We start from the raw sequence: 27579 nt of genomic DNA, 5'->3' as shown, positions 1-27579 counted from the left end.
CAGAAATAGTGCTTCAGGTTAAGAACTTTGCTTCAGGATGAGAACAGAAATCGTGCTCAGGCAGCGCGGCGGCAGCAGGAGGCCCCATTAGCTAAAGTGGTGCTGCAGGTTAAGAACAGTTTCAGGTTAAGTACGGACCTCCGGAACAAAATAAGTACTTAACCTAAGGTACCACTTTATTTCTTTTTTAACTTATTCAATGCAGCCAACATCTTTGAGTGGATGACAGATTTGCTGAATCTTATCCCCGAGAAGGAGCTTGCCTCAAAACATTACAGGAAGAAAAAATACAGCCTTCTTTCCGCACAGCTGATATTTCCTTTCCCCCTCTCTCTTGAATTGTTTTTACCCACTACAAGTCGCTTTTTTGCAGTGGCATATAGAGCAGAAATGGAATGTTAGTTCAGTGATTAACTGTATTATGTGAGTAAATGGTTGGTAACATTATATTGCCAAGAAAGGGTGATGGCATCCATCTTTACGATACATTATTTCGAGTGAGTTATTAAAGGGTGAGACACAGCGTATTGCAGTGTTTGAAGAGGTGTGTCTCCAGACTAATTTAATTTGTGTGTTTGGTGCAGCACAGGAAGAAAGGGCGGGTTTGGGGTGAGGAGAGGGAACGTGCAGCATGATACCCATTAAACAGCCAATAAGATAATGACTCGCGTGTAGATTTAGTCATAATATTTAATATAATAGTATGATGGCCAATGGTACAGAAATCCGCCTTTGGGAGTACATATTTGGAGCCATATTTTACACTCCATAAAATCAGAACTGTGCTTTACAACGGGCTGGTTCCCATGACTTCCAGCAGAACATGTGAACTGTCTCCATGGGAATGCATTCTGCTGGTAGAAAGGTAAAGGTAAAGGTACCCCTGACTGTTAGGTCCAGTCGCAGCCGGCGTACAGCTTCCGGGTCATGGCAAACCAGAGCAGTGCATGGAAATGCCGTTTACCTTCCCGCTGGAGCGGTACCTATTTATCTACTTGCACTTTGTGCTTTCGAACTGCTAGGTTGGCAGGAGCAGGGACCAAGCAATGGGAGCTCACCCCATCGTGAGGATTTGAACCGCCGACCTTCTGATCGGCAAGCCCTAGGCTCTGTGGTTTAACCCACAGCGCCACCCGCATCCCTAAATAGAAGAAGAGTTTGGATTTGATATCCCGCTTTATCACTACCCTAAGGAGTCTCAACCTTAAATGCCAGAGAAGTTCTTTCTGAGATGATTTTGAGAGCTTATTCACACACAGACAAGGGGCAGGTGGAGCTTGTCAACCCGGGAAGGCAGCTCATCCAGGAGAACGAAAACTGATCCTAAACCTCCGCTGCCTTGCGGGAAAACTTCAGGAGAAGAAAAGGCTAAGGAGTAAACCCTACACACATCTGGAGTGGAGCCTCTAAGACGGTTGGAATGCACCTTGTATGCCTCCTTCAGGCAACTCCTGCAGCCAAGCTGGTGCCAAACGTCTTGCTCTGCTTTCCTTTGGACTACACCAGAAAGGATGTCAACTGGGCAGCCCAGGACCTTCATACACACTGCCCACGCCTGTGCTCTGGGGAGGTCACTTTGGTGCTGCCAATGCCGCGGTTTGACTTCTCCCCTGGAGGCACACTCCCCAACGTGCGGGGAACTGTCAACAGGTCTCATTTTTTATTCTAAGGATGCTAAAGCTGATTCCCGAGCACAAACTTTGCTCTCATAAGAAACATATTTATTCTATAAGGGGGGAAAGCCCTGTTCATGGTTATTGATGATTGAAACTTGCCCATTCGGATTCAGAATGGAGTGGGTCTTTCTGAGGCTTTCTGGTCATTTTTGGGGGGAGAGGTCAGGCTTTTTCTGCCACTTCTACACAGCTCAAGAAGATTCAAGCTGGGGAGCCAGACCGCTCGTCTACCGGTTATGTCCTGCCTCATTTTCCTGTACAGTGGACTCTCGGGTTGCAAACGTGATCCGTGCGGGAGGCACATTCGCAACCCACAGCGTTCGCAACCTGCAGCGCTGCGTCTGAGCACACCCGGTTTGCGATCTGACGCGTCTGCGCATTCGCAAAGCACGATTTGGTGGTTCTGCGCATGTGTGAGCGCCAAAACCCGGAAGTAACCCGTTCTGGTACTTCCGGGTTTGGCGCGGTGTGCAGCCCGAAAACACACCACCAGAAGCATCTGTAACCCGAGGTATGACTGTACTTAAAAACTTGTGATGAGTTGTGGGAGAGTTTCTGAGCTCTGAATCTTTTGCAAGCTCTCTCAACTGCTAGTTTGCCTTCTTACCCTTGATAATTTTGGAGATGTGTGGGAATGGCGAAGAAGAAAAAATTACGTGAGAAGGCCAATACTGTGCCATGACAGGCTCACCTGGAATTTGGAAGGTGGGCTGGGCTCAATTCGTAATGGCTCAATGATTTGTTTCTGAACACCCCCGTTCTGAGGTTATACTCAATCAGTATTCTTGATGGGAAGGGTTGCCTTGGTCCAATAAAAGCTTGTTGTTTCCTGTGTGTTTTTCTCTTTGCATTTTGCTTCATTGAAAATTGCCTCGGTGAGGGTGTGTAAACAGAAGCAGATGCTATTCTCCTCCTCCTACCTGAATCATCCAGCGCTGGCACAAATACAGTTTGTGGTTTCACAAATTTGCGTGCTGCAACCACCTTTGGGTGGGGCGAATAAGCCAAAACAGAGAAGGAGACAGTCTTTAAGCGGAGTACTGTGCAAGCTTCATTAATTTCATTGGGGATTACTCATCGTCCTCACAAGTGCCTTGATACTGTCCAGCAGCAATTAGTGGGCTCCAGCTATTCTTTTCTATAACATTTAACCATGATGGGCATGAACAGGAATAAAAGGTGGGAAGTCATTCAAAAGGCTGCTATACCAAATCTGATAGTGATATGCAGAGATAGCTACTCCCTCCCCTGGCAACTTGCTGATACATATTTGAGAAAGTTCAATGCTCTAATGATGATACATAAATGCTGCCCCAATGTGCTTATATGTGGGAAGGAGAAATTGCTTGGTGGCTTATGTGTAAGATTATCTCTCAGGGAATATAAGTACTTACTCTTACATTTGCTTTAGGAAATAATGTCATATGGTTTAGCTCTCCATCTGTCAAATGAATATAGCAAATAACTGTCCACTGTTTTATAGAAATTGTTGCCGTCGCCTTAGAAAGCATTCCAGTCTCAAGACTTGAGGCAAATGATTTATGGCTGGAATTTACTGTACATCAATAGGTGTATTGCCTTGTGTGCAATCCGTATGTTCTCTAAAACAGGGTTTCCCAACCTTGGGCCTCCAGCTGTTTTTGGACTACAACTCCCATCATCCCTAGCTAGCAAGACCAGTGGTCAGGGATGGTGGGAATTGTAGTTCAAAAACAGCTGGTGGCCCAAGGTTGGGAAACACTGCTCTAAAATATGGTTACATGCTGTAGAATGCATCCAGATATGCATAATTTAAGCAGTGAGCGTGCTGTGGAATTACACTGTTTTAGTCAGATATACAATCTTCTCTTCATCAGGGAAAACCCATTCCTCTTGGCCAAATGTGAAGATGTGCACAGCAATGGGTTCGTGTGACAATCATGAAGGCACCTCACACCTCCCTTGAGCTGTTTGTTATCAGTTTAAAGGAACTTACCGGGATGTTTTCATTTAAAAAACAAATGATTACTAAGGTCAACTTACAAGGTGCTTGGTGTGTATGTGTACAAAGCAAAAAGGTGAACAGCTTGGGGAAAGGGTTAGATTGAACTAAGAGGAAATAAGCATTGGATTCAGAAGCAAGTATATCCATCCACTGGGGGAAAGAGGGGCAGGGAGACATTTTTCTGTCTCTCCCATAACACAAGAACCAGGTGCCATCAAATGATGCTGAACGCTCAGAACAGACAAAAGCACTTCTTCACACAGTATATGAAGTTAAACTATGGTGTTCCCTCCCACAAGATGCAGTGAGATGTCTAGGGATTGTCCACGTGCCGGTCTGAGTGGTTTTGCCTTTGCCCTGCCACTTTCTCATGGAAAGCCCTCTCTTTAGTGCTAAATCAGAACAAACAGCAGTCCACGATTGCTGTTTGTTCCGATTCAGCGCTAAAGAGTGGGTTTTTCTGGGGGGCAGTGGCTGGGCAAATGGAGGTGTGGGTGAGGCCTGAGGGGTAAATTACAGTGCCCAGACTCTTTTGAAAGAGAGAGAAATGCTTTGAATGTGCTTTAGAGGTGTAGTGTGGACACAGCCCATAAACCAATCAGTTAGGTTTTGTGTGTGCTTTGGTTCTCTTTCAGCCCAGACACAGGTGGAGTGATTGCACAAGTCGTACTGATGTTTCTCTTCTCTTCTACTGATAACACGGCACTACGGATGGCAGTCGACAAGATTTTGCAGGAGAGGTTGAAGATATATCCTGGGTCTGCTCGCATCAACCTGCCTTCTTCCACCCTCACAGGCAAGTGCCTTGAGGTTTTTTACCATTGATTGAGCTTTCTCTCCCAGGTCTTGTTATATTTATCATGTTGTATTCCTACTCAACCTTGCCAGCTTCATTTTTGTTTTTAAGAACAAGTTTTGTGAGCTAAATGTACTGGGAACTGTAGGTCTTAATTTCAACCGAGCAATATATTTTCTATTTTAGGCATATCATATTGTGAATCATAGTTCTGATTGATTTTTAAATAAGTAATGCCAAGTGCTGATATATCTGATGGTAGATTGTCACTTAAAATACATGTTTTCTCTCACTCACTTTCGATATTTTGGTTGGTCCTAATAGATTCTGGAGGGACGCGGGTGGCGCTGGGGGTTAAACCACAGAGCCTAGGGCTTGCTGATCAGAAGGCTGGCGGTTTGAATCCCCGCAACAGGGTGAGCTCCCATTGTCCGGTCCCTGCTCCTGCCAACCTAGCAGTTTGAAAGCACGAAGCGCAAGTAGATAAATAGGTATCGCTTTAGCGGGAAGGTAAACAGTGTTTCAGTGGGCTGCTCTGGTTCGCCAGAAACGGCTTAGTCATGCTGGCCACATGACCCGGAAGCTGTACGCCGGCTCCCTTGGCCAATAAAGTGATATGAGCACTGTAACCCCAGAGTCGGCCTCGACTGGACCTAACAGTCAGGGGTCCCTTTACCGTTACCTAATAGATTCTGGATTTTTTGTCAGACTTTGTGAAAATGATTTTGCATAGTTAAGAACATACCCCTAATATTCCACTCAGGCCTTCCCCAGGGTCTGATTCTTCGCCCCTTAAGCTGATGGATCACTCTCTGGAATCGGATGCCTCTTGTGGATCTGACTCAATGGTCTGCAACCAACTGAGACCCTCCCCTTGGTCTTCCAGGGCTAATTCTCTGAGCTCTTCTGACTCTCCCCCCCCCCCAGATCTAACCACTCCCTTCATGACACCTCCATGGGGCTCATGACAGTTCTAGTGCACCTGCTGAACCTTGCTATTGCCCCATAAATTTTAAAAATAAATTATATTTCTTCTATTTTTCCTCCATCACGGAACCCAAGGCAGGGTACATATGGTTCCCATCCCTATAGGGATGGAGTGAGCAGCTAATTTCAGCCTGCTTCAGTCTCACTGGTGCCCAGTCATAGGTCTGATCTGCCCTATGTTTTTGCATATATATATTTTTAAAAGGATGCATGAAAAATCCATAGTTAAATTGTATGCACTTTTACATAAAATACACATTTTTTAAAAAATAAAATAAAATATGTGCTTCTTAGTGTTTTCCATGCGTTCATCCAGGGAATACCTGTTTTGTACACATACCGTATTTTTCGCCCTATAGGACGCACCGGCCCATAGGACGCACCTAGTTTTCAGGGGGGGGGGGGGAAATCAAGGAAAAAAATATGATTCCCCCCCCCCCCCCGCAGCTCTGGGAGCAGCGGACAGGCTGCACGCAGCCTGTGCGCTACTCCAAGACCTTCTTCCTGCTTTTGCGGGAGATGGCGTAATTCCCCCACCTCCCGCAAAAGCCCACAGAAGCCACACGCGACTCCTGCGGGCTTTTCGACCAGGAGGGAGAAGGGACTGAAACGGTCAGTCAGTCCCTTCTCCCTCCTTGGGGAAAAGCCCCCAAGAGCGGCACGCTCTTTAAAGGCTGCGCGGCTCCTGCGGGCTTTTCTACGAGGTGGGGGAATTCCCCCACCTCCTAGAAAAGCCAGCAGAAGCTACACAGCCACTTTAAAGAGCGCACGGCTTTTGCCTGCTTTGCGCGACTTCCCACTGCCCCCCATCCTCTGGGGCTGGCGATGGGGGAAGCGCTGCTTTCCCCACCGCCAGCCTCCAAGCCAGGTTGGAGAGTAGCAGGAAGGCTTCGCGCACCTTCCCACTGCCCCCCATCCTCTGGGGCTGGCGATGGGGGAAGCGCTGCTTTCCCCCACCGCCAGCCTCAAAGAGCAGACTCTCCTGGCTTCAGCAGAAGCAACGCGAAGCCTCTGGAGCGCACTTGTCTATCCCATAGCTGCCAACTTTCAGATTTGAAAATAAAGGATCAGCAGCCTCACCTGTCCCAGGGACAGTCTACGGGATATCTAACAATCCAGGATAGCAGCGGGAAACGGCGCTGGAATAAGGGAATTTCCCACAAAAAAGAGAAGGTTGACAGCTATGGTCTATCCATCGACTCTTCCTGCTAGCCCTCTTCTCAAATCCGGAAGCTACTGCCGACGAGACATAGTGCATTAACAAAACGCTCTTCTAGGCAAAGCATAAATCAACAAAACCGAATCAAGAAATAAGTTCCTTCTATGATGAAAGCTACGGAATAATATTTCGAACAAATGCACGTGTTCAAAAATGTGGCATACACTCCAAATTAATCTGAATTAGATTGGGCTGCTGTAGCCTTCCTGTCTGACAGTGTTTCAAAACATCCTGCCTCTTCTCTGCTGCCTTTATCTTATTCCCAGTAGACTAGCTGTAAATTGGTTTTGGGGTTTAGTGATAGCTTCAGAGCCTTGTAGCCCTCTCTCTTTTCACAATGAAGGAAGAGAAAATAAGACCCCAGCCAGCTTCTGAACAACTCAAAATATTGCTGGCTTTTTTTAAAAGAAAAGAAACAAAATCTCTTAAATAACAAACAAGGGAAAGAGCTTCTTTTCTCCCCCGCCCCCTTTATAAGATCCTCCTTGGGTGCCATGCTGATCGCTATCTGACCTGAATTGCTACCAACTGTGTCATCACATTTTTTTTTCTCAAGGCATGTGCTTGTTATCTCACACATCTCTGCTGGCACAGAAGTGGGAACAACCTGGAGGGGGATAGTGAAATTCACATTGGAATGCGGACAACCCGTCCCATAACTCTTATGACTACTGCTTTGCCAGGCACAGTGGAAGCTGTTAATCTGGGATTGCTGGTGTGCACCGATCCCATGGCATTCCACAGCTGATGAAGGTTGGGGAAATCAGGAGACAGGATGGCTAGCAAGGCCCTTAGATTGCTATTGTGCAAACATGGCACCACTGCGAAGGTGGAGCCTGGGCGATATTAATCCATAGCTCTGAATGATACCTAACTTCCTCTGTTAGGGCTTATCCTCACTTACCTTTAGACCTGCTCTTTCCAGGCACAGGTCTGTGCTTCAAAGCTGCGTGTCCAAACACCCTTTCTTTTGCTCTGGGGCCTTCACCATGAAAACCCGCTCTTTTAGCTGAATCATAAAGGTAAAGGTAAAGGGACCCCTGACCATTAGGTCCAGTTGCGAACGACTCTGGGGTTGCGGCGCTCATCTCGCTTTATTGGCCAAGAGAGCCGGCGTACAGCTTCCAGGTCATGTGGCCAGCATGACTAAGCCGCTTCTGGCGAACCAGAGCAGCACGGAACGGATCCTGTTCGTAACCAGGGGTACCACTGTATGGTGCTCAGAATTCTGTGGCGAGAAAAATGTGTTTCGAATGAACTTTAAAGGTATAGTGTGTATGGAGCCTTTCCCATCCCTAGTTACTGAGAAATGTGCCTGTTTGTAGCAGCGACAATATAAGGTGTGATTCAGCCCAGCCAAAAGTTAAGCTCTTTTTGAGGCTGAAATATCCTAGGTAGAGATAAACACATGCCTTTATCTCCTATTGGAATCATAACTCTTTAAAGTGCAGGGTTATAGCCAACTAAGAGCTTATCCACACTTAGCTTTTGGCCTGAGCTTTCCAGGCACAGGTGCTTTAAAGTTTATAGTGTCTGAGCAATCTTTCTTTTGCCCTGCAGCTTTCCTCACGAAAACCTGCTCTTTAAAGCTGTTGTGAACTAACGGCAGTTCACGTTTTCCACTGATGATCGCTTGTCCCAATTCAGTGGTAAAGGGAGCGTTTTCGCAGGGAAAGCTCTGGATCACAAATGAGTGCTTGGACACGGAGCTTTCCATCCCTGGAAAATGAGGAGGAAGTGTGGGTAAGCCCTAAATACCCCTCAGAGTAGACTCACTGAGCTTAAGGAAATCAGCCCTGAGTGCTCACTGGAAGGACAGATCCTGAAGCTGAGTCTCCAATACTTTGGCCACCTCATGAGAAGAGAAGACTCCCTGGAAAAGACCCTGATGTTGGGAAAGATGGAGGGCACAAGGAGAAGGGGACGACAGAGGACGAGATGGTTGGACAGTGTTCTCGAAGATACTAGCATGAGTTTGACCAAACTGCGGGAGGCAGTGGAAGACAGGAGTGCCTGGCGTGCTCTGGTCCATGGGGTCACAAAGAGTCAGACACGACTAAACGACTAAACAACAACAGGTTGATGAGGCCCACTTTCTTAAATGGGTCTACTACGAGTAGGACTAATATTGGCTACAACCCTTATTCTGTGAACCGCCCTGAGATCTTATGGTGAAGGGCAGTCTATACATCCAATAAATAAATAATAAAATGAATGAATAAACAAGCCCACAATCTCTGTCTTGGAACTGAGTCTACAAACTGACTTTATGACTACAACATCTAGGCTACTTTTTTTTCTGGGTACCCCCACCCCCAGGAAGTATCTTACCACTCCCTGCTTTGTGTAACATCTTTCCTGGTAAAGAGTTCTGAAGAATAATGTTGGTCACATTATTGTGACATTTTGGTCAGTCCTAGTGAATGTATTAAGGTAAAGGGACCCCTGTCCATTAGGTCCAGTCGTGGCCGACTCTGGGGTTGCAGCACTCATCTCGCTTTATTGGCTGAGGTAGCCAGCGTACAGCTTCCGAGTCATGTGGCCAGCATGACTAAGTCGCTTCTGGCAAACCAGAGCAGCGCACGGAAACGCCGTTTACCTTCCCGCCAGAGTGGTACCTATTTATCTACTTGCACTTTGACGTGCTTTTGAACTGCTAGATTGGCAGGAGCAGGGACCGATCAACGGGAGCTCACCCCGTCACAGGGATTCGAACCACCGACCTTCTGATCGGCAAGCCCTAGGCTCTGTGGTTTAACCAGCAGCGCCACTCGCATCCCTGAATGTATTACCCAGTTGCAAACTCTGGATTCTGCCTCCTTATGAACCAACAAGGCTACCTTTGCTTTTTAAGCGATTTAAAATTCTTTTAACTTTGGGAGAAAGTATTAAACATTTTAATATTCCAAGTAAATAACAGGTTTTCATAGCATCATAGGTTTTGTCTGGAGTTGTTTTGGACACGTGAGGGCTAATCGGTGTCCCAAGGATGTGCTATTGAGGAAATTGTCGTCGTGTGGGTGATTGTGTAGTTTTTCCTTTCTTTTTCCTAAGCATTTCTGTTGCTCGCAATTATCACTACACATTATGTGGGTGAAAAGTCTGTTATGACTCCAGCATTCCCCAACCAGACACATCACCCATATAATGGGTGGTGATAATTTCTACACATAAGTTAGAGTGTGTCTACACTGGGTTTTTTGTTTTTTTTAAGTGAGTATGTTCCAGAGCTAAACTTACTAGCTCAAACTGTATGAGAATGAGACTCTGGTTAGAACTTCATGACCAGGTGCTTCATCTGGATAAGTCAGCATTTTGTTAAGAAAGAAAATATGGAATTCCTTGCCATGCCTGGACAGTCATTTCAAGGAACATTGTTCTATTCAAGTTTGTACCTGATGCATCAATTCCCCAAGTAAATGTTGCGGCTATTGCTTCTCCTGCTGTCTGCTGTTTCAAGCAACAACTTGGTGGCCACACCCATAAATGAAGTGCTTATGTATGTATGAATGCATGCATGTATTCCTAGAAGCTACCTCATTGATCCTGCCAGTAACATATGCTTGTCTCAAAGATTAAGCCATGCATGTCTAAGTACACACGGGCATTACAGTGAAACTGCGAATGGCTCATTAAATCAGTTATGGTTCCTTTGATCGCTCCCACCGTTCCTAGGAATGATCTAAGTGCCTTTAAAAATGAGATTCATGTCTGATATGGGAACATTTGTTTCCGCAACTGCAACAACAAAACGTTTTAAAGGAATCCTTAGAGGCCTGCCCTGAATAAACTGGCAATCAGTTCAATCATAAAAAAATCACCTAAATCTGCAACAACTTGGGTGGCACTATTCCTGCAGTTCCGCAGCACCACCTAGTCCTGTTTTATTGGATTAATGTCATTTGTTGATGCGTGAGGAAGTGGACAAGGTGTTTGGAGTAGTGCAGCCTATTAACTGTTGCTCAACTTTTGCTGCTCCTAGCCAATAAACTGCTCCCGTAGGAGATTGATCATCTGGCTTCATTTCCATTGAGTTTCTGTTCTGGGTTGGCCTGGATACAGACTTGGTTTCTCTGATGGATGTCCTGTATTGGGACTAGGGAGTGTGACTCTTCTAATTCTCTTGGACCTCTAAGTGTTTTTCAGTGCTGGGGTAACCTCTCTGAGTGAAGCTGTCTGGGATCAAAATTTGGGGCAACGTATTTGGCGCTGTGGGTTAAAGCCTCAGCGCCTAGGGCTTGCCGATCGAAAGGTCGGCGGTTCGAATCCCTGCGGCGGGGTGCACTCCCGCTGCTCGGTCCCAGCGCCTGCCAACCTAGCAGTTCGAAAGCACCTCCGGGTGCAAGTAGATAAATAGGGACCGCTTACCAGCGGGAAGGTAAACGGCGTTTCCGTGTGCGGCTCTGGCTCGCCAGAGCAGCGATGTCACGCTGGCCACATGACCCGGAAGTGTCTCCGGACAGTGCTGGCCCCTGGCCTCTTAAGTGAGATGGGCGCACAACCCCAGAGTCTGTCAAGACTGGCCCATACGGGCAGGGGTACCTTTACCTTTTACCTTTATTTCATTGGTTCCACTTCTACCTCATTCTAGAATGGTAGTTGAGGGAGCTTATTACTACAGCAAATGATGTTGAAATTTATGCAAAATTGCATTTACATGAAATTGCTGATGCTGAGTAAGATCACACAAAGATCTGAGGTGATATCAGTATCAAATTCTTATTTTTCACAAATGCCCCCCACAACACCTTAAAAAAGACTTGCTGCATCATTCTTGCCTTCATCTATACCCCCACATGCTACCACTTAAAGTAGACCACTTTACACTGGCGCATGGCCACTTGTGCTTCACCCGCTAGTAAACTTAAAACTGGATTACCACAATCTGTTGTATATGGGGCTGGCTTCTCAAAACTTAGAAAAAATTGTAAGTAAAAAAAAACAGGTACCAGATTGCTGGCTGGGACTAATAGGATGGAACAGATCTTTCCAGTTCTTAAGCATCTTCTGGTCCATTTCTGCACACAATTTAAAGTGATGGCCATATCCTCTGAAGCCCTATATTATAGATTATTGATGGATTGTACTTACTGGTCACTTTTTTTGGAAGTAGACTTAAAGAGACCTAGAATATGAGCCTGTTCAAATGCTGAGATTATCTTCAGAGGGCCTACTCAGGGTCTCCCTGCCTTTGGAGGTTAGGTGTATGTGGTTCATTTGTGACAACCTATTATAGAATGTTAGGGACGCAGGTGGCGCTGTGGGTTAAAGCCTCAGCGCCTAGGGCTTGCCGATCGAAAGGTCGGCGGTTCGAATCCCTGCGGCGGGGTGCGCTCCCGCTGCTCGGTCCCAGCGCCTGCCAACCTAGCAGTTCGAAAGCACCTCCGGGTGCAAGTAGATAAATAGGGACCGCTTACCAGCGGGAAGGTAAACGGCGTTTCCGTGTGCGGCTCTGGTTCTGGCCAGAGCAGCGATGTCACGCTGGCCACGTGACCCGGAAGTGTCTCCGGACAGCGCTGGCCCCTGGCCTCTTAAGTGAGATGGGCGCACAACCCCAGAGTCTGTCAAGACTGGCCCGTACGGGCAGGGGTACCATTACCTTTTATTATAGAATGTTGTCTGCAGAGAGGCTGCTTTGGCAATGAACCGTTTGTCTTTTGTTGACACCAGGTCAAAACTGAACGTTTTGCTCAGGCCTTTGACCATATAACAAGCTTATTTTTCTGCTAATGGCAACCGTCTTAAGCTGTTGTGGGATATGTCTTTCTTGCCTTGCTGTTTCAAACCTTACTGTATAGTAAGCTGCTCTGAATATTGCAAACTGAAGGGTGCAGGGAATAAATGCTATGAAATAAATAAAAATTACCGTAAGTACTGTAGAATTTTCTTTGATACAGATCTCCACCTTGTGGATATTTGGTGCCAATACATATAAGCAACTGCCTTGTGCTGAACTGGTCTATCTACCCCAGTACCAATTACTGCGCTTGGAAGTGGCTCCACCAAGATATTGGACAGGATCTTTCCCAGCACGATTACCGTATTTTCCTGTGTATAAGACTATATTTTTTCCTTAAAATAAAATTTTGAAGCTTAAAATAAGGCGGCGTCTTATACACAGATAGTGCATAGTGCATTTTCTTAATTTTGAGTCACTGAAAAATATGGTATATGAAATCTTTTTAATTGCATATGCCCCATATTAAACTGCAGACCTTATGCATTCAAGCTGTCAAATCATGTGCCCTATCACTCATTTCTCTCTCTCCATCCTAATCTTCCTGGTGTCAAATTTTATGGAAGTCCCACTCTCTTTACTAGACACTCTCTCCCCTCCCTGCCTCACACACATTCAGCAACGCTGCCTAGCTTACAGATCTTCAGCACCTACATATCTCCTGCACAAATAAAGCCTGTGTTGGCTCTCTCTTCTGGCTCCTGCACACGCCTCTCATCTCATCCTGGTCCCCAGCCTACTTTATAAAGGGTAACAGGGACAAGTAAAAGATTTACCGTATTTTTCACTCTTTAAGATGCACCAGATGGGACGCAGGTGGCGCTGTGGGTTAAAGCCGCAGCGCCTAGGGCTTGCCGATCGAAAGGTTGGCGGTTCGAATCCCTGCGGCGGGGTGCGCTCCCGCTGCTCGGTCCCAGCGCCTGCCAACCTAGCAGTTCGAAAGCACCTCCGGGTGCAAGCAGATAAATAGGGACCGCTTACCAGCGGGAAGGTAAACGGCGTTTCCGTGTGCGGCTCTGGCTCTGGCCAGAGCAGCGATGTCACGCTGGCCACGTGACCCGGAAGTGTCTCCGGACAGCGCTGGCCCCTGGCCGCTTAAGTGAGATGGGCGCACAACCCCAGAGTCTGTCAAGACTGGCCCGTACGGGCAGGGGTACCTTTACCTTTACCTTTAAGATGCACCAGACCATAAGATGCACCTAGTTTTTGGAGGAGGAAAACAAGAAAAAAAAATATTCTGAATCCCAGAAGCCAGGACAGCAAGAGGGATCTGGCTGCTGGGATCGCCTCTTGCTGTTCTGGCTTCTGTTTTTTTTTTTTTAAATGAATATTTATTAGCATTTTCAATAACAACACAAAAACAAAAATAAACAAAAAATGACAAAAATACAAAAGTACAAAACTTAAAAACAATTTAAAACACATTAAATTTCAATTGCTTATTTTCTTTTAACTTGCTTCTCAGACCTCCTCGCACCTCTCCTTCTTGTATTCCAATTCAAATTATTAGCTCAGCAAATCCTTATTACTTATTTCTCAACTTTAACTTGATAATTTATTTTAACATGTTATTATTTTATTTTTTCTCTTTCATCCATTTCCTCAATTTATTTTTACAAACCTTATTTTCATTTAATTTAGATCGTTTTGAAGACCAGTTTTAGCTTATCCAAACTTAAACATCAATACTTATACATCAATACTCATTCTTAAGCATTTTTCCTAAAGTCGACCAAAATTCCCTTCCACGACTTTCCCAATTTTCATACAAATAACAAAACAAAATAAAAACAACACAAATTATAATTATAATTATATACCCTTTGGATTCCCAAACTCCACCCACCCCCTTCCCGGTTTCAGTCCCCAGCAAGTGTCCATCAGTCTCAATATACTATTAGCCTGGAGATCTCACATCCGAGGCTCTGCTGTTCTGGCTTCTGGGATAGCCGCGCGAAGCCTCTTCAGGGCAGCAGGATGAAGGCGCCCCCTGCCCTCAAGAGGCTTCCCGTGGCTAAGCCAGAAGCCAGGATAGCAAGAGGGATCGCTGTGCAGCAATCCCGCTTGCTGTCCTGGCTTCTGGGATAGCCGCACGCAGCCTCTCCCGGGCAGCGGGAGGAAGGCTCCCCCAAGAGCCATGCTTCCTTTAAAGAGTGCGCGGAGTGTGTGTGCGGCTCTTGGGGGCTTTTCCCCGAGGAGGGTTGCCCTTCTCCCACCTCAGGGGAAAGCCCCCAAGAGCCGCACACACGCTCCGCGGGGCTCTTTAAAGGGAGCACAGAGCCTCTCGCCTGCATTTGCTCCATAAGACACACACACATTTCCCCTTACTTTTTAGGAGGGGGAAAGTGTGTCTTATAGAGTGAAAAATACGGTATAAGGAAAGACTTGGTTCCCAGTTGCTCTAGAGCAGGGATGTCCAACAGGTCGATCGGGATTTACTGGTAAATCCCCTCGAGGTTTCGGTAGATTAATTTATTTTTTATATCCCAACTTTCCTCTAAAGAGCTCAAAGTGTCACACATTGTTCTCCCTCTCCTCATTTTATTCCCACAACAGCCCTGGGAGATTGTAAAGGCTGAGAGACAGTGACAAGGCCAAGGTCACCCAGTGAACTTCATGGTTAAGTGAGGACTAGAACGGATACCAATAAATGAATCTGAATTAATCCATTGCCTTAGGCCACAGTAACAGTTCTTCTATGCTAATGTTTTAATTGTTTTATGACTTGCAGTGATATTATTTTGACTGTTATATGTAAATCACTTCGATAATAAACCCATCAATCCCTTTTGTGTCTTAACAAAAGCACAGCTGTTCTTGTAATGAATCATCTATCTATTAAATCTAATTTGAAGTAGCTCTTTCCAAAATTAATTCTAACTTGGAGTAAGATGTCAGATGAGTGCAGTGCAATCTAATCCTGATTATGTCTTTCTTCCAGATATGAGCAAAGAAATGGCTGAAAAACTCTTCAGTGACTGTAAGTTTAAATCCCTCCTATTAGTTATAAGAAATGCAGTAATTCTTTTGAAGACATTTCCAAGCTACTCATGGTGACCAGGTCTTTGACCAATCCAGCAAAGTATAAATTGGGCTTATTAGGAGCTCATAAGGGTGATTCTCTGAAAGAGGTGGAGAAATATTCTCTTCCCCCTTGGGGATTGGCCTTCTCATACAGCAAGAAGCAGAGCCAGGCTGCTGATTGGCTCCTCCATCAAAGGTGAGTGGATGAGAATCATAAAGATTGGCTTTGCCCTCTCTTTTGTCCTCTTCTTCTGCTTGTAATTGAAATGATTTTACTCAGAAAATGAATCTTCCTTAGTTCATCTTCCCCGCTAATGGTGCATAGCACCAAAGCCCCTGAACTATTTGTCTACAGTTTGGTAGGGCTACTAAGGCATCTTTCTCAGGTCTGCAATTGCCCACAAAACAAGAGATTAAACTATTCTTTTTTTTTTTATCCATCTCATATTGTAATGGTGGCTTTTGAAGTAAAACGATTGAAGCTAACCTTCTGAAAATTGACGGGATTTATGGCTTTGGAAGGGGCAGCCTTGCCTGCAAATTTCTTCCAATTCTGCCCCAAAATAATAAAAAAGTTGTAAATTTCTTACATGTGTGTGAAAACCCATTTTAGAAGTGTGCTGCACAAAAGCCTCTGGCTCTATTTGCCTGTAATTTGGTATGCTTTATTCACAGTGGTGCGGGGCTACCATGCCTGCAAATTTCATACACTTACGTCAAAAGGGGGGAAAGTTATAACCAGTTTTTGATTCCCCAATAATGAATATGAGGAGGTTAAATAAAGTGCACTAAAACTCCCAAGCCAAGTTGAGCAGCCTCTGGGTTGATCTGAGCCAAACCAGGCTATTTTACAAAGTCCCAAACTGAGGTTTGAACACAATATTGAGGTTGATGCACTTTCCTACCAGAAACAAACGCTAACGGACATGGCTTGTTTATCTATTTATGTCCAGAAACGGCCTCTGTTTTCTACATAATAGCAAACTGAAGTTGTATGGTTTGATTAATCAATGATGACATTCTAGGCTAAATAGGCAAAATAAAAATGGACAAATGGTTGGCTCTGAATGATGTTCATCCAGGTTCAAAGAACTCAAATGTGAAATTGCTGATCTTCTAACACAAAAAAAAGTGTAAATTGATCCTCCATACCTGAGAACTGGAAAGTAGCCAACGTAACACCATTTTTAAAAAAGGGATACAGGGGGCATCCTGAAAATTACAAGCCAGTTAGCTTAATGTCTGCATGGGAAAACTGGTGGAAAGTACCATTAAAGATAAAATAAGTAAGCATATAGAAGAACAAGCATTGCTGAAGCAGAATCTGCATGACTTCTATAATATTAAACTATTAAGAGTTATTTGAGAGTGTAAACAAGCATACAGAAAGAGGGATCCAGGTGGAATAGTGCGCTTGGACATTCAAAAAGCTTCTGGCAAGGTACTACATGAAAGATTCCTGTGTAAGCTTAGCAGCCATGGAATAACAGAGTTCCTCTTGTGGATCAGGAACTGGTTAAGTAGCAGGTAGCAAGGAGCAGTAACAAATGGACAGTTCTCAAAATGGAGGGCTGTAGAAAGTGGTGTCTGCTGCTGATGTTATCTTATTTTTGCAGCCATTTCTAAAGTTGTTGCAAGCCACTCTGAGCATTGTGGCTCAGAAGAGGAATCTAAACACTTAAAATAAGTAAAATGCATTTCTAGTAAAGAAAATTACCGTATTTTTCACTCTATAAGACGCACCAGACCGCAAGACACACCTAGTTTTTGGAGGAGGAAAACAAGAAAAAATATATTCTGAATCTCAGAAGCCAGAACAGCAAGAGGGATCGCTGTGCAGTGAAAGCAGCAATCCCTCTTGCTGTTCTGGCTTCTGTGATAGCTGCGCAGCTTGCATTCGCTCCATAAGACGCACACACATTTCCCCTTACTTTTTAGGAGCGAAAAAGTGAGTCTTAATAGAGCAAAAAATATGGTATCTTTATTACTATATGAGCCAACCTGCCATATGCACATATCATTTCTGCATGGGATAAGCACCATGATCTAAGTGTTTGGTTTAATGAGGTACTGAATACATATTTTGACAATGGTAAATTTGCAGAACCTAATAAGAAAGAGTACTGAAGTATATAGAATTCTGTGGGCTCACGGTGCCATACAGAGTCTGAATTAGGAGCATGTGGCAAAACTGACCCAGGTTTTGAAAGAAGGCCCCAGTAAAGATGGATGTTTTTCCCTCCCAATGATTTTATGATCAGTATACACCTAGACAGATCGGCAGGCGTATTTCATAAACCTCAACATCTACCTTTCTCTTGACATTAACAGTCTGTGGGCTTCGATATAACAGATCAACAGTCTCTCCAAGAATAACTGGAGGAGTTGAAATCTCGGGGTCTGGAGAGTGGCCATGGCAGGCCAGTCTCATGCGGAATAACATCCATCGTTGTGGTGCAACGTTGATCAGCAACACATGGCTTGTGTCTGCAGCTCATTGCTTCAAAGAGTAAGTTTTCAACTGGAATAAGAAATGTATGTACTGGTTGAATTATAAAGCTAAGCTCTCTGGTGACATGAGAGATGTCTTGCTGACTTGTTGAGAACATATGAAGCTGCTTGTAATGGTTCTAGGGGTTGCTCGTGCGTAAGTCGTCGCCACACCTGGCTGGGCTACCTGGGTGAACCCTTTCTGTCCAGACAGCCACCCATCCGTGGCTGCCTCAATCGCTGGCAGAATCCGTCAGTGGGCGTTTCTTGAACTTCTTCCAGCAAAGAAGCTCTTTGATGCCTAGTCTCCGCCTACATTCCCTGCGCGGAAGTCATCTGCGCAGGGAGGGTGTGGGCAGCGGAGGACCCGTGCTCTCCCCGCTGGTCTCCGGCGAGGAGTCATGGAGCCCCCTTGCCGATTCCCCCATCTGCCCCCCTTCTCCACTGGTGCTACGCTGATTTCCTTCCCCAGCAGATGGGCTGCCTCTCTCCCTCCTGGGACGCTCTCCGGCATCCCTCTGGAGCCCTCCCTCCTCCTCTGGCTCCGATGGCAGTTCCCTGACACTGCTCATCTAGCTTACCTTGTGGAAGGATGTCCCTGGGGAGAGAACAGAGGGGCTCTGGCTGTTGCTTTACCAGTTTCTTTACCAGTTGCTGCTGTTCCCCATTACTGTGACATTTTAGTGTTTTATTGTGATTGATACTTTTACTTGAGGAACTTATCTGTCATCAGTGCACAGGACATTATGTAAATTAAGCGGGTGGCATTGTGGTCTAAACCACTGAGCCTCTTGGGCTTGCCAGTCAGGTCAGCGGTTCGAATCCCCACAACAGGGTGAGCTCCTGTTGCTGTCCCAGCTCCTGCCAACCTAGCAGTTTGAAAGCACACTAGTGCAAGTAGATAAATAGCTGTGGTGCAGTGGTGTAGCGTGGGGGGGTGCAGGGGGGGCCGGCCTCACCGAGCGCAACATCTGGGGGTTAGGGTTAGGGGGCGCAAATCCACGGGTTAGGGGGCGCAAATTACTTGCCTTGCCCCGGGTGCTGACAACCCACGCTACGCCACTGCTGTGGTGGGAAGTTAAAAAGTCATGTTGTTCCATTGCGCCAGAAGTGGTTTAGTCATGCTGGCCATATTACCCAGAAAGCTGTCTGTGGACAAACGCCGGCTCCCTCAGCCTGAAAGGCAGATGAGTGCCGCAATCCCATTGTCACCTTCGACTGGACTTAACCACCCAGGGGTCCTGTATCTTTTATCTTTCCTTATGTTAAACTACCAACTGCCACCTTTGAGCTGGTCTCTGGGCTATGCTAAAATGCATATACTTGTGCACACTTTTCTTATCTGTTCCCTATTGTGATCCTCAGATGAAGGGTGGTATAGAAATTTAATAAAGAACAATTACTGTATTTTTTCATGTATAAGACTAGGGTTTTCCACCTAAAAAATAATGTCAAAAATTGGGGGGGTCTTATACACGGATAGTAAAATACACTATTTTTTCTTAAATCCGAGTCCCCCAAAATAGGGGGTGTCTTATACCTGGGGGCGTCTTATATACGGAAAAATACGGTAACTTTATTGAGTTAACTTGATTGTTTTGTTTGTGAACCAAACCATTCTTGAAATGAAAGGCAGTATACAAATTATTTTATTAAATAAAATTAATAGCCCAGAGTTGTCTACTTTGACCCAGTAGACAACACTGGGCTATTCATTTTATATCCAGAAACTCAGGCAGTAGTCTTTTCCAGCACACGAGCCTTTTCAGCTGGAGATGCCAACCACTGAAATTGAGACCTTCTGCATGCTGAGCATGTTTCCTCCCATGAGCTATAGTCCATCCACAGCATAAAAGTTCTTGTAGAACAGGCCTTTGTATAAAAATCAGAAGGAACAAAAGGGGTGTATTATTGCAATGAACTCATAGGCCCAACCTACAGGTGAAGTTTATTTGCACGAATCCCAGCTCGCACTTTGTTTTTACCAAAAGCAGCTGCTGCAGGGTTGTACTTTTGATCTAAGCCTAGAATCATTGAATCATAGAATCATAGAGTTGGAAGAGACCACAAGGGCCATCGAGTCCAACCCCCTGCCAAGCAGGAAACACCAACCGAGCACTCCTGACATATGGTTGTCAAGCCTCTGCTTAAAGACCTCCAAAGAAGGAGACTCCACCACACTCCTTGGCAGCAAATTCCACTGTCGAACAGCAATGGGAGAAGGAGAAATAGCAGCTTGTGCAGGGAAATAACATTCCACCAACCAAAGTGGAGGTCCTTCTCAAATCTTTTCACAGATGGGTCTTCCCAATAATAATAATAATTTTTATTTATACCCCGCCCTCTCCAGCCAAGGCTGGGCTCAGAGCAGCTAACAAGCAATAATAAAAACAAGTTGAATGAATACAACTCAAAAACAAGATTAAAATACAACATTAAAATATTGAAACATTAAAATATTAAAATTCAGCCTCATCACAGGAGGAGAAAGGAAAAAGAAAAGAGGGGGAGGGAATCAAATTGGCTCCAAGCCAAATGCCAGGCGGAACAACTCTGTCTTACAGGCCCTGCGGAAAGAAATCAGATCCTGCAGGGCCCTGGTCTCATGAGGCAGAGTGTTCCACCAGACCGGAGCCAGAGTTGAAAAGGCCCTGGCTCTGGTTGAAGCTAATCTAACTTAGGGCCCGGAACCACTAGGGTGTTGCTATTTATGGACCTTGAGGCTCTCTGGGGGGCATACTGGGAGAGGCGGGCCCGTAGGTACGAGGCTCCTAGGCCGTGAAGGGCTTTAAAGGTCAAAAGCAGCACCTTAAATCTGACCCTGTACTCCACCAGGAGCCAGTGCAGCTGGAAAAGCACTGGATGAATATGCTCCCATGGCAGAGACCCCGTGAGGAGGTCTAGACCCCGCTCACATACTTCCAAGGCCTTGTGTGACTGTGAGGATTGTAGCTTGTTGCTTTGCATTTTCTTTAGGAAAGATGAAAACAACAAAGAATCTCAAAATGCCGATTGGTAACATCATAATCAGTTCAACAGGAGCTAAAATACATGTAGCCCTTCTCTGCTTTCTCTTGGAGTTTAGTCTTTCTGTTGTGTATGAACAAGTTCAGCAATGTTGGGATTCGCTCTAATCTGTTGCTTCTTTTCAGTTCCAGTAACCCACGCTTATGGACTGTTAGCTTTGGAACCTATCTGACACCTTCACTACTTATACGGCCTGTCAAGACCATTATAGTTCATGAAAAGTACCGTTATCCAGCCCATGAATATGACATTGCTGTCCTGCAGCTGGCTAAACGTGTGGAATTCACAAATGCTGTTCATCGGGTTTGCCTTCCAGATGCAAGTGAGAGGATTCCATATAATATAGATGCTGTTATTACAGGGTGGGGAGCAATGAGTGATGATGGTAAGCACATCTACTTAGAAGAAGACAGTATTTCATATGATAAGATTAAGGGTAAGGGTGGGAACGTATCTTTCATCAGTGTTAAGATTTAAGGAGAGGAAGACAGGGATGGATTCTTTTTTGCGCAGGAGATTATGTTAAATTACCAATGCCATCTTTAAACCGGCCTCTGGGCTATGCTGAAAATGCATGTTCACACTTCCCTACTCCATCTAACTGTACATGCAGTTTTTTGAACCTTGTACAGGGAGTGGTCAGGCAGGGAGCAGGGGAGTGTTAGCAGATTGCTGAGGGCTGCTGGTTTCTGTGGAGATGAGAAAATGGAGTAGGGAAGAAAATGATAATTGTAGAAGGGCAAAGAGCCCTCCCCCAAGCTGTCAAACGAGAGAAAAGGAAGATGAAGAGAAGATGAAATAAATCTTCGCTTGAGTGGAAGGAGAAATCATGGAGCCTAGAAGGGAAAGAGGCTCAACTGCAGAGACACAAATATCTTCCCCCTTAAATCTCTTACATTCATGCAAGTTTAAGCAGTTGTGGCTAATCTTATATGACACACCATAAAAGTTTATTCTATGCCTTGCCTTACCTAGAGGGAAATTATTTGATGCACTGATGAATATTTTCCGTTTAGGTGAAACTCCTAATGTTCTTCAAGAAGCAACAGTAAAACTCATAGACTCCAACACTTGTAATAGAAAAGAAGTGTACAATGGGGCCATAACACCTGGGATGATATGTGCTGGTTACCTGGAAGGAGGAGTAGATTCCTGTCAGGTATGTCCACTCTCATCTGATAAAATTAATCCCCTGTAAACAAAGGTGACATTCCTGTGGGAAGAATATATTTAAAGGAACATCACTTCCTGGTTTTGAGTACTGTCATACCTTGGGTTGCGAACGCTGTGGATTGTGCATTTTCGGGTTACGGACCGTGCTGAATCTGGAAGTACCAGAACGGGTTACTTCTGGGTTTCGGCGCTTGTGCATCTGCAGAAGCACAAAATGAGGTCAAGCGCATGCGCAGAAGCGCCGAATCGCATCACGCGCATGTGCAGACACAGCGCTTCAGGTTGCGAACGCTTCAGGTTGCAAAGGTGCCTCCCGCACGGATCACGTTCGCAACCTGAGGTATGACTGTATTAGAAACCTTCCTCAATGCCCCATACTTACTCTTATTTATTAAAAAATATATTTATAACCTGTCCTTCATTAATACAGATACAGTGGTGCCTCGCAAGACGAAAAGAATCCGTTCTGCGAGTCTCTTCATCTTGCGGTTTTTTCGTCTTGCGAAGCAAGCCCATTAGCGGCTTAGCGCTATTAGCGGCTTACGGGCTTAGCAGATCAGCTGATAAGCGGCTTAGCGGATCAGCTGTTAAGCGGCTTAGCGGATCAGCTGTTAAGCGGCTTAGCGGATCAGCTGTTAAGCGGCTTAGCGGATCAGCTGATAAGCGGCTTAGCGGATCAGCTGATAAGCGGCTTAGCGGATCAGCTGATAAGCGGCTTAGCGGATCAGCTGTTAAGCAGCTTAGCGGATCAGCTGATAAGCGGCTTAGCGGATCAGCTCTTAAGCGGCTTAGCGGCTTAGCGGATCAGCTGATAAGCGGATTAGCGGCTTAGAAAAAGGGGGGAGGGAAAAAACCCCGCAGGAACTCGCAAGACATTTTCGTCTTGCGAAGCAAGCCCATAGGAAATTCGTTTTGCGAAGCACCTCCAAAACGGAAAACCCTTTCGTCTAGCGGGTTTTCCGTCTTGTGAGGCATTCGTCTTGCAGGGCACCACTGTACCAGGGTGGGGTATAGAACACAAAATAAAAGCAATCAATGATATAAGCAGCAATAGATGTAAAAACACACCATCAAACAAATAAATGAGCTAAAAACAAAAGAACGGAGGAAAGGCAGGAGTCCTTGTCACAGTGAGCCCTGAACTGAGTCTGTGCTTCCATCTCAAGGCTGGAAGGCTGGATCCGCCAACTGTACTGGGATGGCTTCTCTAGAGAAGCTCTTGCAGGAGATAATGCTTGTGAAACACAGCAGCACTACATTGGCTCCAGATGGTCCACCTGTACACACTCAAACTAAGCATTCTTCTTTGTGGTTTCTGCAGTTCCCCATATGGGTTCCTTGTCTGCACACAGCACAGCACACAACTAGAGCTAAAGACTCAACTGTTTTTGGTGCAAAGATCAAACCCAAGAGCAGAGTGGCATACCCAGAAGGGCAAGGCCAGCACCTTCCCACTCACTTCTTTTCTCTCTGCCTTACCAGCAGCCATTCTGATATACTAAAGTCTGTGGACTGAGTCTGGTCTCTCCCCCTCATTCTTCCTTTTGTCTTTTTTTCTCCTCCTCTCTTTCCTGCGTTTTCCATTTGTGTTTTAACTATTGGAACTCGTGGAATACCAGTTATCTTTCAAATCCAGATTTCTTTGCTTGTTCTTACAAACACATCCATGTGGGATGAAGCAGGGCCCTCTGTTTGAATGAATTACCACTATGTGTCACTAAAAGGTAAAGGTAAAGGTAAAGGTACCCCTGCCCGTATGGGCCAGTCTTGACAGACTCTAGGGTTGTGCGCTCATCTCACTCTAAAGGCCGGGAGCCAGCGCTGTCCGCAGACACTTCCGGGTCACGTGGCCAGCGTGACAAGCTGCATCTGGCAAGCCAGCGCAGCACACGGAACGCCGTTTACCTTCCCGCTGGCAAGCAGTCCCTATTTATCTACTTGCACCCGGGGGTGCTTTCGAACTGCTAGGTTGGCAGGCGCTGGGACCGAACGACGGGAGCGCACCCCGCCGCGGGGATTCGAACCGCCGACCATGCGATCGGCAAGTCCTAGGCGCTGAGGTTTTACCCACAGCGCCACCCGCGTCACTAAGAACATACAAATACATCCTACTACTACTCAGTCTAGAGTTTCTCTATCACTGGCTCTGATTCAGAGATACACACACAAAACCCTGAAAGGCCTGCGTCTAGCACCCAACACAAAGAATTCCTTCTGTTAAAATGCATGGCTATTGCAAAATTCAAAAATGGCTATCCTGTTGCCTCTGGTTTGAGGGGGAAATAACATTTGCAAAATGCATAAACATGGCTAGGGAGGGACAACAGCAAGTACAACATCTGAATCTACTTTTAACATTAACTTAAAATGAATATATTTTAGCTTGATGCTGCCCCTTTAATCTTCTGCTTCTACTGAAAATCAACATTTTATTAAAACTCCCTTTCCTCCCCCTCTAGGGCGACTCTGGTGGCCCGCTGGTTACACCTGACACAAGAAACATGTGGTATCTTGTCGGCATAGTGAGCTGGGGAGACGAGTGTGCTAAGCCAAATAAGCCTGGAGTCTACACACGAGTGACTTACTTTCGGGACTGGATTACCAAATATACTGGGCTCTGATGCAAAATTTGTACGTTTTGCACATCATAGGCGGTATGCAGGTCATACTCGTTTGTAACGTGTGCAAAAGTCCTTTATGTGAGATTGTCTGCCTTCTTTCCAAAGTTGTTGGCGTTGCTCTGGTATGTTAAGAAGTAATGGAGGCAGACGGTTAAACAGTATTTATTTACAGTATTCACACAGGCTTCCCTCACAAAATAAGGGTAACCTTCCCTTGCATAGCTTAAATGATTCCCCCCCCCCCCGCCCACTTTCCTCTGTTTTCTATTCCCCTCTCCCTGTCATGGAAGCTGCATGTTAGCAGGAACGATTGTGAGTTCAGAACATGGAAGGATTTACCCATTGGCTTCTGCCACCAAACAGCTACAACAGCAGTCAGGGCTGGCGCCAGAGGTGAACACAAAATGGCGCTCCCCATTAGGTTAGAAGGGGTGAGTGAAGTTCTGCATCGGAAACAAGTTTGCCCAATGGTTGAAGTGAGAATCAAAGGCCGTTTCAGGGTGGGGAGGGAGGGGAAGGTGCCCCCTCTGAATAATGCCAGGCGGGTGCAGAGCCAAGGAGACTCCAGAGGTCAATCCTGCCATTTCCTTGCTGGGGTAGGAGAAGACCAGCAGCACCTCCTGTTTGACAAATGGCCGCATAGGGGGAAGCTGCCAAGGAGGAGGCAGATCTCACCTCCGAGCAGTGGCGTAGCGTGGGTTGTCAGCACCCGGGGCAAGGCAAGTAATTTGCGCCCCCTAACCCGTGGATTTGCGCCCCCTAACCCGTGGATTTGCCCTAACCCCAGATGTTGCGCCCGGTGCGGTCGGCCCTCCCTGCACCCCCCACGCTACGCCACTTCCTCCGAGGAGTGTGCTGCTGCGGCCATCTCTGCCAGTGCATTTCTTGAGAGGCTGAATCTGCTCCCCCTGTGAATCCTGCCGCCAGAGGTTACCTCACCTTGCCTCATAGGTGCATAGCTGTCAACTTAGAGATTTGAAAACAAGGGACCAGCAGCCAAAATAAGGGATTTTCCGGGCACAGGTATGTTCAGCTTCTGAGCCCCTCTGAGCCCAAGGCAGAAAGCCCAGCCAGCAGCCAAACAAAGCCTCATCAATAAGGGACAGCAGCGGGACATGGCGCTGGGATAAGGGACTGTCCCGCCAAATAAGGGACACTTGACAGCCATGCATGGGTGGCTGCCCCTAACAGCATTCAATAAACACACAAGACGTAACCGGCTATATGTTTGAATAAATAAAGTATACTATTCATTGTATTAAATTGTAGATTTCAACAGAAGTAGCTCATAAAGTTCAACAGAAAAAAGTAGAAGACCCGGTGGATCAGTTCATTCTCTAATCAGTTCATGCATAAGGTCCATATATGTTTAAGTGTCTATTCCACCTGTCTGTTCATAGAGTCCAACAATCTACACGAAAGGTTGTTACAATACCACAGAATCCTTTCATGGAGTCTAAGACAAGGATTTCCAGAATATTAGCCTTGTTTCGCCATCCTGGGCTTCATCAGGATTATGATACTGTATCTGCATTATCTAGAGTTTGTACTACTGATGAAGCCCAGGATGGCGAAACAAGGCTAATGTTCTGGAAATCCTTGAATAGTACAATGAAAAGTATACTTTATTTATTCAAATGTACAGCCGGTTATGTCTTGTGTGTTGATTGAATATGTTTCACGTAACCAGAGGTTTGTTGTTGTTTTGTTCCTGACAGCAGTCATAGATAAGGTGAACAGCTTGAAGTGAACTGCATAGGACATTCTCTCTAGAGGTGGAGCATAGCGAGTTCCAGAGAATGGGCAGCAGCAGTCTCACTGCAAGGCATTCAGATTAGGCCATTGCCCTGAATTTTATCATGTAGAAGCATTGCCATATTCCTCTTTGCCTTGCATCCAGAAACATGCTAGTAGTATCTTTTCCTGCATTACGGTATCAGGAACATTATTGTTAGGCCTGCTAGACACTTTCAACCAGCAGCAAAAGTAAACTACACATTTTTTCATTATTCCTATACAGTGGTACAGTCATACCTTGGGTTGCAAACGTGATCCGTGCAGGAGGCACGTTCGCAACCTACAGCGTTCACAGCCTGAAGCGCTTCGTCTACGCATGCGCGTGACGTGACTTGGCGCTTCTGTGCATGATGTCATTTTGTGTTTTTGCGCATGCGCAAGCGCTGAAACCCAGAAGTAACCTGTTCCGGTACTTCCGGGTTTGCCGTGGTCTGCAACCCGAAAACGTGCAACCCACAGCGTTCGTAACCCAAGGTATGACTGTACCTTGGTTTACGAACTTAATCTGTTCTGGAAGTCCAAAGTTCTTAAACCAAAGCATTCTTAAACCAAGGCGTGCTTTCCGATAGCAGTGGGGGACTCAGTTTACAAATGCAACACACTCAACATGTTCTGCTTCCAAGGCAAAGTTCACAAACCAAAACACCTACTTTCAGGTTTGCAGCGTTCTTAATCCAAGTTGTTCATAAACTACTAAGCTGTTCTTAAACCAAGGTACCACTGTATTGCCTTGCTGGCACTCTAGTACAGTGATGTACGTAGGTGCCACGCATTTTGGAACTTTGTAAAATTTCACACTCTGTTTTTGTCAGCCTATCTTCATCACATACACACAATCTGATGATGGGGGCAGAGAGCTTGTTAAATTGCACAAATCTTTTAATTGCACAACCTGAATTTGCCAAAATAGTGCTAGTCTGAAAGCACCCTTAGAGTGATGATAGATGTAATATATCATCAAGCTTCCTTGGGCTTCACAGCTGAAATTAAAGTTATACGTGCTAGCAAATCAAATGCTACCTAAGGCGTCAGTCTTGTCCACCTTAAA

General features: G+C 45.7%; 1 protein-coding gene across 1 annotated transcript in view; it reads left to right on the top strand.

The window, feature by feature from the left end:
- The window catches only part of LOC307200385 (transmembrane protease serine 11B-like protein), a 63831-nt gene extending 38415 nt beyond the window's left edge, over window positions 1-25416 (top strand). The window contains exons 5-11 of the mRNA XM_079948928.1: window positions 4296-4470; window positions 14783-14840; window positions 15341-15379; window positions 17755-17932; window positions 21066-21325; window positions 21957-22099; window positions 24573-25416. Coding sequence (XP_079805054.1) covers window positions 4296-4470; window positions 14783-14840; window positions 15341-15379; window positions 17755-17932; window positions 21066-21325; window positions 21957-22099; window positions 24573-24734 — 1015 coding nt within the window. The 3' untranslated portion in view covers window positions 24735-25416. The remainder of the gene's footprint in view (window positions 1-4295; window positions 4471-14782; window positions 14841-15340; window positions 15380-17754; window positions 17933-21065; window positions 21326-21956; window positions 22100-24572) is intronic.
- Window positions 25417-27579: the final 2163 nt, after the last annotated feature.

This window comes from Podarcis cretensis (assembly GCF_951804945.1).
Source record: "Podarcis cretensis genome assembly, chromosome: 13".
Taxonomy (NCBI): Eukaryota; Metazoa; Chordata; class Lepidosauria; order Squamata; family Lacertidae; genus Podarcis; species Podarcis cretensis.
The sequence above is the reverse complement of the archived record's forward strand: the minus strand, read 5'-3'. Positions and strand labels throughout refer to the sequence as shown.